Source organism: Colletotrichum navitas, assembly GCF_030913465.1.
Source record: "Colletotrichum navitas strain CBS 125086 chromosome Unknown LY79scaffold_42, whole genome shotgun sequence".
Lineage (NCBI taxonomy): Eukaryota > Fungi > Ascomycota > Sordariomycetes > Glomerellales > Glomerellaceae > Colletotrichum > Colletotrichum navitas.
In genome coordinates this window covers 166,157-182,618 of record NW_026850588.1, presented here as the reverse complement: position 1 = coordinate 182,618, position 16,462 = coordinate 166,157, and the positions used below count along the sequence as shown (strand labels likewise).

General features: G+C 57.0%; 7 protein-coding genes across 7 annotated transcripts; 3 read left to right on the top strand and 4 right to left on the bottom strand.

Moving 5' to 3' along the window:
• The first annotated feature begins 579 nt into the window (after positions 1-579).
• On the top strand, positions 580-1,582 carry LY79DRAFT_263249 (uncharacterized protein). The gene is made up of 3 exons (XM_060551958.1): positions 580-581; positions 736-1,203; positions 1,251-1,582. Exons 2-3 carry the CDS (start codon positions 833-835, stop codon positions 1,345-1,347), a joined length of 468 nt encoding a protein of 155 aa, XP_060412697.1. The 5' UTR covers positions 580-581; positions 736-832; the 3' UTR covers positions 1,348-1,582.
• A 2,931-nt stretch (positions 1,583-4,513) lies between these two features.
• LY79DRAFT_518399 (ras family protein) lies at positions 4,514-5,503 on the top strand (the record flags this gene model as incomplete). The annotated part of the gene is made up of 4 exons (XM_060555029.1): positions 4,514-4,551; positions 4,727-4,805; positions 4,956-5,147; positions 5,213-5,503. 4 exons carry the CDS (start codon positions 4,514-4,516, stop codon positions 5,501-5,503), a joined length of 600 nt encoding a protein of 199 aa, XP_060412696.1.
• Positions 5,504-6,351: 848 nt separating this feature from the next.
• Positions 6,352-6,861, bottom strand: LY79DRAFT_580903 (uncharacterized protein; the record flags this gene model as incomplete). The annotated part of the gene is made up of 1 exon (XM_060560150.1): positions 6,352-6,861. One exon carries the CDS (start codon positions 6,859-6,861, stop codon positions 6,352-6,354), a length of 510 nt encoding a protein of 169 aa, XP_060412695.1.
• A 100-nt stretch (positions 6,862-6,961) lies between these two features.
• LY79DRAFT_670878 (uncharacterized protein) lies at positions 6,962-8,731 on the bottom strand (the record flags this gene model as incomplete). Its single annotated transcript, XM_060563837.1, has 2 exons — positions 6,962-7,300; positions 7,574-8,731. 2 exons carry the CDS (start codon positions 8,729-8,731, stop codon positions 6,962-6,964), a joined length of 1,497 nt encoding a protein of 498 aa, XP_060412694.1.
• Positions 8,732-9,886: 1,155 nt separating this feature from the next.
• On the top strand, positions 9,887-11,008 carry LY79DRAFT_670877 (uncharacterized protein; the record flags this gene model as incomplete). Its single annotated transcript, XM_060563836.1, has 3 exons — positions 9,887-10,279; positions 10,334-10,397; positions 10,497-11,008. The coding sequence occupies 3 exons, from the start codon at positions 9,887-9,889 to the stop codon at positions 11,006-11,008; spliced, it is 969 nt and encodes a 322-aa protein (XP_060412693.1).
• An 802-nt stretch (positions 11,009-11,810) lies between these two features.
• On the bottom strand, positions 11,811-12,503 carry LY79DRAFT_591334 (PUA domain-containing protein; the record flags this gene model as incomplete). Its single annotated transcript, XM_060561267.1, has 2 exons — positions 11,811-12,381; positions 12,490-12,503. The coding sequence occupies 2 exons, from the start codon at positions 12,501-12,503 to the stop codon at positions 11,811-11,813; spliced, it is 585 nt and encodes a 194-aa protein (XP_060412692.1).
• Positions 12,504-12,806: 303 nt separating this feature from the next.
• Positions 12,807-13,603, bottom strand: LY79DRAFT_558059 (uncharacterized protein). Its single transcript, XM_060558155.1, has 2 exons — positions 13,149-13,603; positions 12,807-13,084 (listed from the first exon to the last, which is right to left on the bottom strand). Exons 1-2 carry the CDS (start codon positions 13,551-13,553, stop codon positions 12,947-12,949), a joined length of 543 nt encoding a protein of 180 aa, XP_060412691.1. The 5' UTR covers positions 13,554-13,603; the 3' UTR covers positions 12,807-12,946.
• Positions 13,604-16,462: the final 2,859 nt, after the last annotated feature.

The window sequence follows — 16,462 nt, the reverse complement described above, 5'->3', positions numbered from 1 at the left end:
GAGAAACGCACCGTCAACCACTTTCGCTCTTTCTCCCACGCGGAGAGCTGGAGAATTGCACTTTTCCAGCCTTGCTTCGTCAGGGTGTTCTGCGATTCCAACTCAGTCGTCGCAAACCCCCGTGCCACAAGCTGGTAATGCATCTCCCCCGTGATACATTACCTTACACGAAGCTTTCGTACCTTCCAATCATCCGACACTCGCCAGCACTGTCAAACCCGATACTCTCCTCGAGGACCATGCACCACTGGCAGTGGCTGCTTGTGGGCGTCGCCAGCCAATCCTTGGTACCCCAAACGTATGTTCATCCGTCGTTCCCGAGGCTAACTACTAGCGGCGTCACAATGGCGGGACTGGGCCGAGATCAGGGAAACATTCCACCTGTCCCGAGGCGTTGCGCGGGCTGTGGCCAACTATATGTGCAAACAGACAATGCTCACGCCAATGCTGCATGCCGCCAGGCTCCACTCCGAGTGTTGAAGCGAAAGCAAAGGAAAGAAAAGGATCATTCTCTTCACCTGATTGCAGCTCCATAATGAGCAATTATACCTGGGGTTGAGCCTCATTTTCCTGGGATACTTGTAAGACCCATGTCTGATCACTCATATGGTTCAAGGACGAAGAATTTGTCAGGAACACGGCGGATATCCATACCTCGCCGACCCTGGCAAGAAACGCTTACTTGTGCGCCAAAGACGCGTCTATGCTCAAAGAGCTGACTGGACACAATGACAGCCGCTCCATACTGAGTTTGCTCCTACCCCTGGAGATCCTGCACCAAGCAGGGGTGGTTCATGGTAGTTTTACGTGCTCGTACGCCGGATAGTTGCAGATGGGGGACTGCAGTGTTGCGCGATATCATACACTACCACAACAGCACAGCAGCACATCCAAGACGGTGCAAACGTTGAACGGACGAAGGAGCAGAGCACTTGTGATGGTGTGGGTGATCGCGCAGCGAGACGGGGATACGGCGCACGGAGGTGTGGTCGGGTTTTGCCAATCCGATGGCCCCTTCTGGGCTGGCGTGCGCCGCCCTGTAGCCGCACTTCGGCTGCCGGATGGCGCCACCCTTATTGTTCCAGCGCTGCGTATGACGACAATTGAGGTGAGGGGGACAAGACAGTTAGGAAAAAGACCCGGTCGAGGCAGGGCAATCGGTGCCGTAACGGCGTCTGAAGATGCGTCTTCTCAAACCTACAGGTACAGGTACGCAACACATGATGTAAGCTATTAACTAACGACCGCAGTCGGCCAACTAGTCCTGTCTTGACCGAAAGCGCGGAGGTATGGACAAAAACGTTAGGCGTGCCTGCGGGACGAGGACGGGGTCCATCCCTTCACTGATTGCCAAGGGGGGCGGCTGGTGGGGATAATGTTAAAGGAGACACACCAGAAGAGACAAGAGACAGTGAATCGACATATGCCGAGACGAGGATAAGCAGACGATGCAGGGAAACCCGGAAGCTGGAATCCTTTCGACGCAACCCGCTGGTTCGGCCATCGGCTCCCGAAAACCTTATTGACAATTTGCATTTCGTTCCGCGAGCGAGCCGCGAGGAAGAGCGGGGGGATGACATGGCAGAGAATGCAGCCGCAGCCTGATTTAGAAAAGGAAAAGAAAAACTGAGGGCGACCTCGATGCTGAATGGAAGTCGGGTACGGAGTAGTGGGTGTGTCTATGCGGATGGATCCGCCATTCGGGCGGCGACAACGTCCGTCCTGAGGTGTCTTGGTTTGGTTGTTGGAATCGGTCGCCGGTTTTCGAGTTCTATTCCAACCTCATTGGCGAGGAGACAACGCATCGAAGGACGATCATGGCGGAATCCGGGCGCGCTGTTTCTTGGAAGAGCTTGTTTTCTGGCCTCCGGTACCTGACAGCACGGCGATCCCATCTTTGGACAATGCTGGATAGCAGAGGGCGACAATTAGGAACGGGGATAGGGGAGGGAGGGGAGGGGGCAGCACCCCGACTACGACTCGAAGGCTTTTTGCCTTGCATGCCACCCGTCAACTCAGCCTCCCCGGAACCCCATCTCATCCCATGGGCCGGCCATGGTCAAATTTGGTCCCAACGCACGACGCGCCGTGTGCACGAAGTACGGGTGCTGACGTAGGGGGGAGGACAGTGTTGTGTTGTGTTGTCTGTCATGGCTCCATAGGGCCGTGAGATTCCAGGCTAGGTTCGTGCGTGCCTTTCTTGGCCGCGTTGGCGGTACCCGGAATGGTTCCCCCATCTACCTCTCATGCACCGCTGCAACTGGTGCGGCTGGCTGGTAGGGGTTCGAGGGTTGCAGGCTCTCCGTCCCTCTCTCCTTGCTCTCCCTCTCTTCTCGATCAGCTCAGATGTCAGCCCCCCGCACCGGCCGCACCGAGAAGCCGAATCGGACCACTTGATTGCTGTGTTGGTGGTGATGATGATGATGATGGGACTTTTGAGACTTTGGGGACTTTTGGGACTTTTGCCCGGCTCGTCGCATCGAACGTAAAGTACTGGGCCGGGCGGTCCTAGGGGCCCAGAAAGGGTGCATCCGAATGCGTCTGACGTCCTCGTCCCTTGTTTTTCCCCCCCCTTCGTTTTTACCTTTCTTCTCTTCCTGGAGTGACCCTGAAAGTGTCGTTCTTCGAGGCACGGTATCTTCTTGCTGTGCCACCACACGCACCACCCGGCGCACCCACGCGGGTGGGCTTTTCCGGAGTCGCGGCCTGGGGCGGAGCGGCGGAATGAGGGGAGGATGCATGAAGGTGAGGCATACTAAGTAGTGTACCTACCATAATACCGGCGTGACTGGCCGATTTCCGCGGTTTTTGGGCTCCTTTAGCTTCCCTGGAAGTTCAAGCTAGGTTTGACAATTCGTGGATAGCCTGCATCTGATTTTCTGTAGCTTATGTACATCGTACGCCTGTAAGTAACAAGCAAAGCTAAGCAAACATTGGTGGATAGGTACGATGGCTGTCAGAGGTCTACATACGTACGTACGTACACTGCCACTTACTGTACACCGTGGGCACGGATCTGTGTAGATCGTCTCAGCACGCTCACCGCTCGACGACATGGTGTGGTAAGAGATATCTCTTCCACTGACTGATCCAGAGGTTTTGCCGACACCGGCCCCTAGGTCTTTCTTTCGTTTGGCCTTGAGCTTGAAATTCTCAAAACCGCCACACGATGTTGCCCGGTGATCAGATCAAACGATATCTTAGTCGCGTCGGCATCATGTTGCCGGTCAACAGTCAGCCCCAGGTTCTGACCAGAGTTGGTGGTTGAGAGAGAGTATAGGAGGAGAGGCTAATACGCCGTTCTTTTCATGCATAACAATGTATCTCACTCACATTGTGCGTGATGGTGGACGAGGTGATGATGGTGAAGGTTGTGGTGGTAGTGGTGGTGGGATACCCGTCCCACCCACCTGGACTCCGCCGACCCGGCGCGCCAGGTACATCGTACTATGCCTTTACCCCCCTGGACCTTGTCCTGGAGTCCTGAAGTCCTGGACTTTTCACCCTCGTTGCTGTGCTACCTAGTCTAGTTCAGCTCGAGTGTACAGAGTTTAGTGGGCAGTGTAGCTGCTCGCAGCAGCAGCTTCTTTAGTGTGTACGTACGGATAATGTCGTTTTTTATTGTATCTTATCAAATTGCACCCCGGCTTTCTCTTCCCCGTCCATTTCCACTGGATTCATTGAATTATCTACTCTTGCTCTCTTGCTCTATTACTCTCTTCTTCTGCCTCTCCCGAATTCCATGTTCCGTTTCTTTAAACCCCGTTAACCCCCGGTGTGTTCGCTTCTTCTCGTATTCCCACCTACTGGTTGCAAAGCTTTCACGCGTTAGCTGCCTTACCGGACCTCACACTGCCTTCACTTAGCGCCCGTCCCTCTCTCTCACACCTCCTGTCGCCCTGCCGTTCCTCCACCCGAAAAAACACAAGCACACCCTCCTCCTCATACCTACCTACCTTTACCGATACTGTTTACTCATCGCCTTGCTTTTTTTTCCCTTCTTCCCTTTCTCTCTCCTTCGGCCCGATCTCTGTCCATCTTCTCGCATATTTCCAATCTCATCGTTCCGCTACTCGCCTCTTCTCCCTCTGACATATCCGCCATTGCCCTATTTGCAGTCTTCTATTTTGGTCTAATTCCACCCGCCTACGAAGATATTATCCCATACACCCACCATCTCCAAGACCGGCAGCATTGCTTAGAGCCAGCAACCATCACCTACCACTCGACGGCGCTGCTCTCCCAGCACCGCTCCCCCCCCCTCGAAACGACTCTACGGCAACACCCCATACGAGCCCACCGACTACGATCTTGACTACGTTCGTCGATTGCCTCGCGCGCGGGCCCGTCGCCGCTCCCCTATTGTCTGTACTCGATCAGCTTCGTTAGCTTTGTCCGCCCTGCGGCTCAACACCGAGACCCGCTGCAGACGGTTCGATCAGTCTTCCAATTGACTTCGAGTCGATATCCACCTCCACACTCCCCTCCCTCGGTCCGGTAGACGATCGCAGCTATGGCAGCAGCAAACAACGCCCAGAACGTCATTCGCAGGTACGGCCGCACTGTCCACTTCGCGCCGCACTCTCTACCCCAACTCCTGAAGACCATGACCTTGTGGCAGGCCATTGCGCCGTGCTCACAAGATCTATTATGCTGTCGAGCCGGCCAGTCTCGATACGCCGAACCGTCTATGGACTTTTCCCCATTGCTGACTAACCGCCCATAGGAAACTCGTCATTGTCGGTGACGGTGCTTGCGGAAAGACTAGTCTGCTGAGTGTCTTCACCCTAGGCTATTTTCCTACAGTAAGTCCGCTTTGACTCGCGTTGAAGCCTGATTCTAATGGCCCTTTGCTGACCTTTTTTTTTTCTTTTTTTCTAGCATTACGTTAGTCCCATAACCAGCCCCCATCTCCTCTCCCACCCGACCAATCCCTAACCGACCCTGAGCTATAGATCCCAACCGTTTTCGAAAACTATGTCACGGACTGCAGAGTAGATGGAAAGTCGGTTCAGCTGGCGCTATGGGATACCGCCGGGCAAGAGGACTACGAGCGGCTACGTCCCCTGGCATATTCCAAAGCTCATGTCATCCTCATCGGCTTTTCCATCGACACCCCTGATTCTCTCGATAACGTCAAGCACAAGGTTCGTTCCGGTTTGGCTTGTAGGCCCCCGGCGCTTTTGGGCCCAGAACTGACGATTGGTTACAGTGGGTTGAAGAGGTTACGCGTCTCTGCCCTGGCGTCCCTATCATTCTCGTCGGGTTGAAGAAAGACCTCCGCGAAGATCCTGTCGCCATTGAGGAGATGCGCAAGAAGTCGTTGCGATTCGTCAACCACCAAGAGGGCGATGCTGTCGCCAAGGAGATTGGTGCCCGCAAATACCTCGAGTGCTCCAGTCTCAGCGGCGAGGGAGTCGACGACGTCTTCGAAGCTGCCACGCGCGCCGCCTTGCTGACCTTTGAAAAGGGCGAAGGAGGCGGCTGCTGTGTCATTCTGTGAGCGAACGCAGCCTCGCCATCCACTTTACGCCCTTCCGATCAACCACCAGTGCGGGCACGAAATAGCGAACAGAAACGAAATTCGTCGAGTTCTGCAGGGGAGGGTGTGTTACAATTCGAAACACAATTGCTGTCCGCCGATCAAGGTTGACCGGTCATACGACGGCCGGCTAGCACATATAGGCACCACACCCACACCCTACCACCACAAATGCCGGGATCACATCGTAATGCAAAGCACTCCCGGACGACTTGCTTGGACATAGCCATCTCATACTTACAGCGCTCATCATGCGGATTGATTATTAACGCCCCTCCTCCCTCCTTTATTCTGGTTTGATTATTTTCTTTCCTTCAGCGGCGCCATAATGAGCGGGAAACAGCGCGAAAACTCAGCGGAGACGTCTTTGAGATATAGTATGTATTAGTAGGATAGCGTAACATAGAACGACCCAAAAGTGCAAGCCAGGGAAGGCTGGTCTGGGATGTCGGGGAGGGATCGTATTTCATCTACCCTGCACAGGAGAGGTAACAGTCACTTTACGCAACAAATATTGAAGAAGGAAAGCGATTCATAAACTTGCTTCGAAACATGACATTATTTGACTCTTGTTTTCCGCATTGTACAAAGGCCACTTCTACAGCATGGTACTGTAGAATGACACGAGGTGGTGATGGTGGTACATGGAAGAAGACGCGCAAGTCTCTCTCGTCCGGGTCTATCCTTATCCACGGCTTTTGCATGCCGTCCTCTTTTCTCTCTTCGAACAAATCCCCTCCCACCCATTCACTTTTACATATTTCCTCTCTCATAAAAAGCATCCCCAGGGGCCCCGAGGCCCTCCTCGTTCACCGCTTCCACTCGTGGTTCCAGGCCTGGCGGGCCGGGGTCTCGGACTGGTGGCGGGCGTACTCGATGGGGATGGCGCCGGGGCCGTAGACGCCCTTCTTCTCCTGCGCGACGCGGTAGAGCCAGCCCTCGTCGCGGGTGCCGGGGCCGGCCGTGCGGCGGAGCTCCTCGTTGGCGGTGTACATGCTGCTGTGGAGGCGGGAGAGCTCACGCTCGCGGGCCTCGCGCTGCTGGCGCTGGAGGAGGAGCCAGGCGCGGTGGATGGTCCAGTGGCGGAGGTGACGGTTGCGGGCCATGCGCAGCGGGGGAGGGGGCTGGGAGAAGAGGTGCTGGCGGATGTTGGCGATGCGGTTGGCGTACTCTGGCGTGCCGCCGGAGGTTGCCTTGCGGGCAGCGAGTGGCGCGGAGGTGGAGAGGGCGCGGGAGGTGGTGGTGGTGCTTGGTGTCGCGACGGGGGCGAGGGATGTGAGGGTTGGGCGGAGGCCGCGGAGGGAGACGAGGGAGGCCATTTCGTTCGTTGTGGAGGAATTCGGTTTCTGTCGGCAAAGGCTTTTCTTTCGTCGGGGTAGAAGAGGAGTATTGGAACCTCGAGAACGGAAGGGGGGAAGGTCAACGTCTTGCTCGCTTGCGCGGCGGTTCCCAGACGGCGTCCTTGTCTTCCGGTCTCCTTCTCCGGCGATCTGTTCTGACGACAGTGGTCGTCTCAGTTCGGCTGGGCTGTTCCGGCAGCGGCGCGGGGACGTCGACGTTGGCTTCGGGCGGGAGCTCGTGTCGCGCCCTGATGCTCTCGTACGCGGCTAGGACCTCGTCGGGGATCGGGACGGGGTCGGTGTCGAAACCGTCGGGGTCTGATTCGGCGGGGAAAATCGGGTGCGGATTGGGCCGTAAGAGGACGCCGGCGGCAGGGCGTAGGCGGCCGGTGTAGGATGAGTAAAAGGCGTGGATTGACTACAGAGGAGAAAGTACGTCAGTTTCTCGATCACCAGATTTGGACGTTGGAGGTTTGGGAAATTTTGGACGGGCGACGTGTGGAAGTGGAGGATGGTTTATCCGGGGCCGCCGGGGGGAGCTGAGGCTGGACCCTTGCAGGGTCGCATGGATACCGTCCCCTGACATGAGCCCCGGTCCGAGCTCGAGCTCAAGCTCGGGATCGACGGGCTCGCCCGCCTTGAAACGAGCGGGAATTCATGGCGACGAAGATGAGATGGAGTCGGGACATACCTTGTTGATGAGGATACCTTCCCTGTACACCAGCGCGCGGCCGTACTCCCCCTCCTTGAACACCATATCCCGCGCCCGGCGGTCTTCGTCCTGGACGTGCAGCTTCGCGATGCGCAGCAGCGCCTCACACGCCGAGGTGCCCTCCGTCCTGTCCGAGGTCAGGACGTCGACGACGGGCAGGAGCGTGGTCCAGAGGCGGCGCGCCCGCCGCGCCTCCTCGGTCAGCCGATGGCACCTCTCGTCCAGGCACGCTGCGCAAACGAGCCAGGCGAGCTCCCGCACCAGCGGGCTGCTCCGGAGGAAGTGCATGTACGGCGCCGCGGCGGCGGCGGACATGGCCCCGAACTTGGCTCGCCAGCAGTTCCGGATCATGCGGAACACCCTCTCTTCGAGGTTGTCGACCTCGCCCATCATCCTGGCGCACTCGACGGGGATGAGGGACGGGTTCTCGGGGAAGAAGGCGAGGAGGACGACGAGCTGCGCGAGGACCCGGGGCAGGAGGAGCTGCAAGCGCGGCAGGTCCTCCCCGGGTCTGCGCGGGACGCGGCCGCGGTAGATGAAGTTGCGTTCGTCCGCGGGGCGGAACGTCGGTTGACGGTCGTAGGAGAAGATGGGGTCGCCCGGGCAGTGGCCGAGGAAGTATTCCGTGTTGGCGAGGGACGTGGCGACCTCGAGTGTCGTCTCACTTTCGTCCTTTCCCTCCCCCTTCTCCCTGTTCCCCTCCGAAGCCTCCAACGTTTTGGAGGGGACGGACATGTCGAGGGTGAAGGAAATGGGGTCCCAGAAGCCCTCGCGGAGCCTCTCCCGCTCCCGCTCCTCCTCGGCGAGACGCGCCCTCCGGGCCGCGAGACGCAGGGCCGTGGGCTTGAGGAGCTGCTCCTCGGCCCTCCAGTGCGGGTTCACGTCCGGCGGCAGGCAGTCGACGACGAGGCCGATGCTGTCCCAGAGGCGCAGGATGGCGTCCCCGACGGCCGCGCGGCGCTCGCCGGACGCCCGGAGGGCCGCGATGGCGTCGGCGCACTGCTCGTCGATCTGGGCCGGGGACGCCTGGAAGACGGCTCGGAGGCTGTGGTCGTCGAGGAACCGGTTCCAGGACCGGTGGAGGGCGGCGTCGCCGTGGGGCGTGTTGGACGGGTCCGGGAGGCCTAGAGAGGACATGTTTCGAAAGCTCCTTGGGATGATTTGGTAAGACGATTGAAAATGTTCGTCCGCTTGTGGGCGTGATTATTTCTTCCCCTTTTGCTTTGCTTCTTTCTAATTTGATTTGTTATTCATGGCGACGACTGGGCTGGGCATATGACACAAGAGGGCGGCTTTTCGGAGATGCCTCGAAGCATCTAACTTTGGTTGATTCAACATAGTTGAGGACGGTTTGGTTCGCCCAATTGCGGTGCTGGGAGGCGTCAATCTGAAAACTGGTTGAACCGTTCCCCCTCGCATGTTACGGCCACTATCCTACCGTGGTTTCAACTCCTCAGATATCTGACAGTCCAAGGCAAGCTCTGTTGGCCGCCTTACGACTTCATCGATGGAGCATTTCCAATGCGTTATTCTATATTGGTTGATGCAATCAAAGAACAAAAGAACGCAAAATGGGGAATGATACAGCGTCGACACCCCGCTGTGCATGCTTTCCCACCATGACTTCAGCGGCCCTGAGGGAGGGTGTTTTCCAATCCTTTATTTTAATTTCAATTTTTTTTGTCGATCAAAAGACCCATGAAATCCTTCGTTGAAGGAAAGCTTTCTTCGAGCTACGCAGGTCAACGTTAGAGGAAGAATCCAACGCCATTCATTCTGGCGAGTTTGAGCTCCCTAGCCGTTTCCTCCTCAAGAAGACTGAAGAAACAAAGGAGACATTCGTGCCTCTCAAAGACCTGAATCAAGCCGCCGGGAGCGGTGGACCCCCGCCTGGCTGGGCCCGTTCCGAGGCGGCAACACTAAAGCCGATAAGTTCCCGACTCGCGCAATTGCGCCTCTTATGTAGAACCCCCTTGGGTTGTTGCTGCCCCCGCAGATCCACCATACGCATCAGGAGCTCCGGCTCAGGATGTCGTGGATCTCCCGACACAAGAGCCCTCTTCCATGTCCCCCCCCGATCATGCAAACAAAAAGGGTTCAACTACTACCCTGGAAAGTCAATGCCCCTTCTGCCCTCCCCCTCTGGATAACCTAAACCTTAGGAGCTTGGGGCAGCGGATGCGAATCATTTCCACGTCGCAGACCTTAAAAGGACAACTGACCACCCCCCCAATTGCGACATCCGGCTGATCTCGCCCCGGCTCAACAGACACAGAAGAACAGCCACACATCATGTCATTCCGCATCACCTCGGACGTTGACCGTCCCAAGAACCTCGAGGAGTTTGTCGCCGACATGACGGGCGGCAACATGGCGGTGGTGCGGTGGAAGCACACGCCGGACAGCACGGCCTTTGACGACGCCGCCGCGTTCGGGGCCGTCCGCAGCGCGATCCTGGAGCAGACCAACGACCCGCGGCGGCTGCGCCGGGTCGCCGTCGAGATCGCGGCGCTGCTGCCGGCGCGCCGGCCCTCGAATGATGACGACGACGTGCTGGGCTCGCTGTGGAGGCTGTTCGTCTCGCTGGCGCAGCAGACGCCGTCGGGGAACATCGCGATGCTGGATCTGGTCGTCATCCTCGATTACCTATCCTCGTCGCCCAAGACGACGGCCACGGTCACGGTGGTGAGTCGAGCTGCGTCGATGCGTGAGACATTTGGCTGATGACCCCTTTCGTAGGATGGCTTCGAGCAGCTGAGCCGTCTCCATGGCCTGAACCAGAGCATCAGGGACAGTATGGTTTGTAAGTCACTGATCCCCCCCCCCCCCCCCCCCCCCCCCTTGGCCGTTATCCCACCGCATAAACTGGTGTGTATGAAAAAAGCTCACCGCCCGCTCGAAGCCCCCTACCAGTCCCCGAGTAGGGTCGACACGCTCACCCGCTGGATCAACCTCAACGCCTTCGCCGCCCTCCTCTGGTCCTACAACCTCATCGACGGCCGCGAGTTCGCCGTCCGGCAGCTCCGCGCCGCCTTCGAGGACCGCCGCTCCTCGGATGCCGGGGACCGGGACGGCGCCGACGCGCGGCTGATGGCTGCGGCGCAGTGGGCGGTGCACTCCTGCCAGCGGCTGTATCACCTCTCCGTGACGTCGGAGGGGGGAGGCGAGTCCGACGGCCACGACACCGGCAACGGCAACGGCAACGGCAACGGGAAGGGCGCGGACGCCGAGAGATGGAGGCCCGGGCCGAGGTTCAAGGGCCGCGCGGGGTTCTCATTCAGGAGGTGGGAGTTCTGGCAGCAGGGGTTCGAGGAGGCGTACGAGTTCGGGAACGGGGGCATCGAGGCCAAGGTCGAGGCTAAGGCGGCGGCGGGGATGATGGAGAAGGTTCTCTACGCCGGGTTCGAGGGGTAGGTAGCGGAAGGGGGGGCTCGTCGATGCCAGCGTTGGGAACGGTGAAGGGAGAGGGGAACGAAAAAGTTATTTTCTTTCATTCAAATTTTTTTTTTTTTGTGTGTGCAGTCGGTGGAATGATGCCAAGGTTATATGTAGAGCAAAGAAGCAAAGCAACGCCAGTGGAGCGGAGAATGAATGAAGCAGAAAGTACACGAGTCCAACTTTCCAGCAGCTGCGTAGACCCCTTTCAGCATCTCGACCGGTTCAACACTCTATCTCGGTCTGTTCAGTGCAAGGGACGCAAGCAACACTCAAATCGAATGTTGAGGGTAGGCTCTGAACCAATTTTTGCCGGCACTACAACGTGGGAAATTTGACTATCAACAAGTACTCCGCGAGGTGGATGGATGTGTGCAGTGATTCCATCTCTCGTGACATGGCATTCCCGGACACATGCCTCTCGAATCTTCCCATCGCCGCGCACCTGACTTTCGAGCCTCGATGCGCACCGATTTGTAACACGCGCAAGTTCCGGGCGAGACCGTCAGGCGGGCCTCTCACATACCTCGATTGTCTGGTTCATGTCATTGGGCTGGATACTGCCGAGTCTCGCGACGAGAATCGGCATCAAGGAAATGGTATCATGAACGCTGCTTCATATTCTCCTCATGTCTCTTGATAGTCTTCGCAGCCGACCAAACCGACCCAATCATGCCGGACCGCCTGGAATCACGTCATCCATATCCAACCCCCCAACCCCCCAACCCCCCTTTTCCCGTATCTGCAAAGTCGTCCGAGTCCCCATACCATTGTCTCCCTCTCAATCCGTACCGAGCCTCCAGAGGCCGTCACCGAGGAAGTGCGCCTCCTCCACCACGGGCCCCTTGCCCTTGTCCTTGACCTCCTTGGTGCCGGCGACCAGCAGGCCGACGGCGCACGCCTCCGTCTTGCCCTCGGCCATGATGATGACTGGCTCGCCCTTCTCGAGCTCGCGGCTCCAGCGGCCCTCCTCGTCGGGACCCTCGTCGCCGTCGCGGGGCTCGGGCAGCCGGCCGCCGGGGCTCGTCAGGCCGGGGGCCATGAGGGTGGCGCCGGACAGCACGAAGCGGATGGCGCCACGGTCGATGCGGATGGTGGGGAAGGCCTGGGGGAAGCGGTGGACGAGGCGGAGGTGGGGCATGAGGGTGGCGTTGTCCTGCTGGTAGAAGAGGGGCTGCTGTTCGCAGACGTAGAGGGAGCAGCGGTCGGGCAGCTTCATCTGCTCGAGCGAGGCCTTCTTGGGCATGACCTCGTCGATGAAGGGGTTCAAGAGCGGGTAGCTCGCGAGCAGCGAGTTGCGGAGGGAGCGCTGGACCGAGGACTTGAGCTTCTGCTTCGGCGCCGAGGTGATGCTGCGCGAGAGGAGGGGTAAACTGTTAGCTTTTCTTCCTTTATCGCCGCGGGCTTTTCCCCCGTTCAGAAGCGTAAGAGTGGGGCGTTGATAGGGATTGGATGCGTACTCTTTCTTGAACATTTTGGCGGTATTGAATCGACGTCGCGATGCTTGGTGGCGGGGGTATCTTCGGGAATCGATCGTCGTCAAAATCTCGCCGCGTCGTTCGAGTCGTGAGTTGAGTGTCGTGAGTGATGGTGGGGTTGCTTGGAGCGAACCTCGCAGAGAGGAAAACTGCCCCGCAATCGGGCGGGCGGGGCGGACCAGACATGCACTTATGGAGGGGCAGCCGTGCGGCGGGGAGTAGGATGACCCGAAGGGGGGGTGCATTACAGGCACCATCACGTCACTTAAGAGGATGCAGAATCACAGGATGCGGGTTGAAGCACATTTTGAAAGATCGTATTCTGTAATTATTCATAGCTGTACAGGCATGCAAAAGTCTATCATAAAACCATCATCGCGTAACCCTCACTGGAGCCAGGCATTATTCGGGGACTACGGGCAACAGTCGTCATGTCGGCTCAGCCGTGATGGACGTGAGAGACGGTGCCATCCTCTTTGATGTGCACGTTCAGCCTGTTCGGGACGAAGTCCTTGGTGACCATCATGCCGGGCTCGATGACGCGCGTCTTCTCGGGTAGGTCTCTCTTGCAAAATGTCTGAGGACGAGAGTCAGAGCAACTCGGCAAACGGGGGCGGGAGCGGGAGCGGACTGCAACTTACCGTCTCGTTGGACTCCTCCTCGTGCAGTTTCTTTCCGACCAGCTTATTGGTCCATTCCTCGGTCTTGTCACCGGAGGACTCGTTGTTGATACCGGGGACGACGAGAGGCATGGTGACGGTTTGAGCTGTGGTGATGGGGGAAGGGTTTGTGTGTTTGTTGCTCGGGTTGTTACTGGCAAGAGTATGTCGTGGGGTTGTCGGGCTACAATATGAAGAAAAACCGGGCGGAGGGGAGAGAGGATTTGCTGGAGGTTTAATACTAAAGCAAGCGCACGGGGGGGATGGATGATGGATGGGGGAGACGAGTGTGGGTGAGGTGCGTTGCATGATTGACGATTCTGGAAGCTGGCGCGGACCGATGACGTCGCAAGGGTGGGTGTGGGGGCGGGGTCGTTTCCGTTGCATTTTGGGTTCCGAGCCGGCTCCCTCCCCCGACGCAAACCGCCGGCCGGGACTATCTGACGCAGGAGGAACTGCGTCAAAACTCTACGTCTGAGCCGCATCCCGTTCCTCTTTCTGATTAGGTTGGCTGCTGATGTGATCGGCTGTGGTGTAACGACCATGACCGGATGCCAGCGTGCTTGCTCGGTGGCACGGCAAGTGTGTTTTCGCATAGCCGGCGCTAACAATGCCCATCTATGTCTATATAAGATGGTTTGGCCTGCCCTCGATCCATATTGAAAATAACCATCAAGGGCTTTACGATCATCTCCTTGGCCGATATAAATCAGCGTCGTTATAATTACCAGGGACCGTCGTTTGTGGACAAAATACGACGGGGCTCGTGCCGATGTGAACCCAAATACCAGCCTTGTGAGCTACGACTAGCTATTGTGGTAGTGTTCGCAAATACGTGGTTGAGCAACTGTCACACCCAGGCACAACGTGTGAAAAGGAGTGGAACGACCGACATTGGCTTGTTTCACATTTCCAGTCGATATCAGTTCTACATCTGTCCCCAGAAAGATCCAGTTCATTTGACGGGAACCATCTGCGAGCTAGTAAAGGGGTCACTGCTGCATCCGTATAGTTACTCGTCACTTCTGAGGTCGAGCTTGCAACATTGTGGGAGCTCGCCCTTATTATGTTGATAATATTAGGTGGATCAATCTGACTGGTTGTTTCAAACCGTTTCTTAGGTGATTGTGTTTCATTTCCACAGTTTAAAAGTCAACAATACGAGTTGAGTAGCTGCGAAAAAGCAAGTATCTGTCTCTTATGATCGTTAGTAACATCCAAAAGAAGAAAGCAGTGCCTCATGCTCGAAGTACAACGGTGATGATGTGTTACGTAATCAACCCCCCCCTCCCCCTCCCCCCCCCACGTGCTGCTGCGTCTGTCTACGGAAGGAGGCTCTTGCGATTTTCCTTAGACAAGGTCCAGGGCGCCGCGCCCTTCCTCCGTTCATTCCTTCAGGCAGAAAAGCTGTGTCTATTGACAAGGGATGATAAGATTAAAAACCACCGACTCCAAGAACTGTCCGACTCGGATTCCGATGAATCATCTCATCCGTGTGTGCTCTGCATCCAGTGGGGAAGCTGACACCGCCCCGCTCCGCAGTGAGATGACAGTAAACAGACGAACTCGACTCAGCCCAAATCCTTGGGGAAGAATGCTTTCTTCTGCTGACCGGCCCCTCTTCAAATGGCTCTCCAAGCATACACTAGTCTCCCGCCTGTCTGCGACAGAGACGTCGCAGGTGGGGGTGCCTTCAACGTCTGACCGCGCAAGTCCTGTTTCCCGGCCACCTTGTTCTGAGATGACAAAGATACACCCCTTCTTGCAGCAGGTAGGACGGCCTTGTGCTCCCTTGTATTCCACAAAGATGATGAAAAAAAAAAAAAAAAAAAGACAAACGTGACACGAGAGCTCCTTTCTGGCAGCAAAAAGGACAGCTTCTGCTGCTTTACGGCGTCGCCCAAATAGCGCCGATGGCTGGTCCAGCCCTCCATATTCTAGGGCGGCGGGTCTCAGCCACGAGCCACCCCAGCTCATGCTCACAAACCAACAAGCAAGCGACGGAGCCGCAGCAGATAATTATGTACTGCCTGCAGCACCAACATCCGTTTCATCGGAAGCGACGGCGGCTTTTTCTTTTCTTCCCCTGCCAAAAGTAGCCGAAAGTGGCAGGCAACACCGCGGGAGGAATACCGTACTGCAGCCTATTATCGAATTACACAACACAGCGAATCTGACACGTCGAGGCAGAATGAATATAATGAATGCCCAGCACTGAAACTAACTTGGTGCAACGTTTCCGGAGGAGCCTGCCATTGTTAAGCTTTGCGCCGTATCACCCGAGGCGCCCTTGTCCGCTTCGGGCATGGGCTGTGGGACGAGAACAGCACCATCTTTCTTACCTAGCTTGGGTCCAGAGGCAGTAAGCTGAGAGGTCTCGGACGGAGCCATCATGGGTTATGGGGAGCTTGGTGTGTGACGGTCTGTGGCGAGATGCTTGTCTACAGAGAGGCGATTGAGAAGCAATACTCCGTAGAGTACAGACTATCATTGCACAGCCTTCACCGCATGGAAAACAAGCAGCGTGAGGTTAATCCTCTAGCAAATGGGAAACCCTGATGAGGGAGGGTATTGTACCTAGACAGGGCAGTTTGGCCAATTATGGAGGTGGACCCCCGTCAGCCACCACGACTCCTTCGCCAGCCGCAACCAAGGAAAACCACATGGGCTGTGTTACAGCAAGTTGCAGCAGCACAGGACCCTCGAGCATCGAATGTCAACAAACACCAGCCGGCAATATACACCGCCCCAGCCTTACCAGTCCAAGCCAAGGTCCAAGTGCTGCAGGCTTACCTCGAACGAGTGGATAGTGGGAAGGTAGGAGACCAGAAGTTGGCCAATCCCAGGGACTCCAACTACGGCTGGCTCGGGACTGAGCTGCCGATGCTCGTGGGCATTGGCGTTGGCGTCCCTTAGCTTACGTACAGAAAGAAAGAAAGCTGCGACGAGACAACGAGGATGGCAACAAGCCAAAATAGGTAATACCTAGGTAGGTAGGCGCCGACTGTTCTAGCCCAGTCCAGCCCCAAAGTACCAGGCGGCGGCGCCGTTCCTTCTTTGCCTCTGTCTCTCTCCTCTTATAACGCTCATTCCCATCTCACCCGCCTACGTGTCTTGTGCTGCTTCCCTCCCTTTCTTTCCACCAAAAGGGACCTACCTACCTACCTACCTACCTTGCCATTTCCCTCGTCTTTTCGAGGACCCTCCAACATCTAGCAGACCAGCCCAAACCGGTCGTCGTTCCACTCGCACACGAATCCCTAGACAAGCCGACATATAGACCGGCCTTTTCCAAC

What these genes read in the sequence shown, in the direction of transcription:
- LY79DRAFT_263249 (XM_060551958.1), top strand. Translation starts at nt 833, where the DNA reads ATGGGGGACTGCAGTGTTGCGCGATATCATACACTACCACAACAGCAC. An exon ending in GCGTCTTCTCAAACCTACAG is followed by an intron (nt 1,204 to 1,250) that starts GTACAGGTACGC and finishes TAACGACCGCAG; the next exon opens with TCGGCCAACTAGTCCTGTCT.
- LY79DRAFT_558059 (XM_060558155.1), bottom strand. Translation starts at nt 13,553, where the DNA reads ATGCAACGGAAACGACCCCGCCCCCACACCCACCCTTGCGACGTCATC. An exon ending in AGGAGGAGTCCAACGAGACG is followed by an intron (nt 13,085 to 13,148) that starts GTAAGTTGCAGT and finishes TCTCGTCCTCAG; the next exon opens with ACATTTTGCAAGAGAGACCT.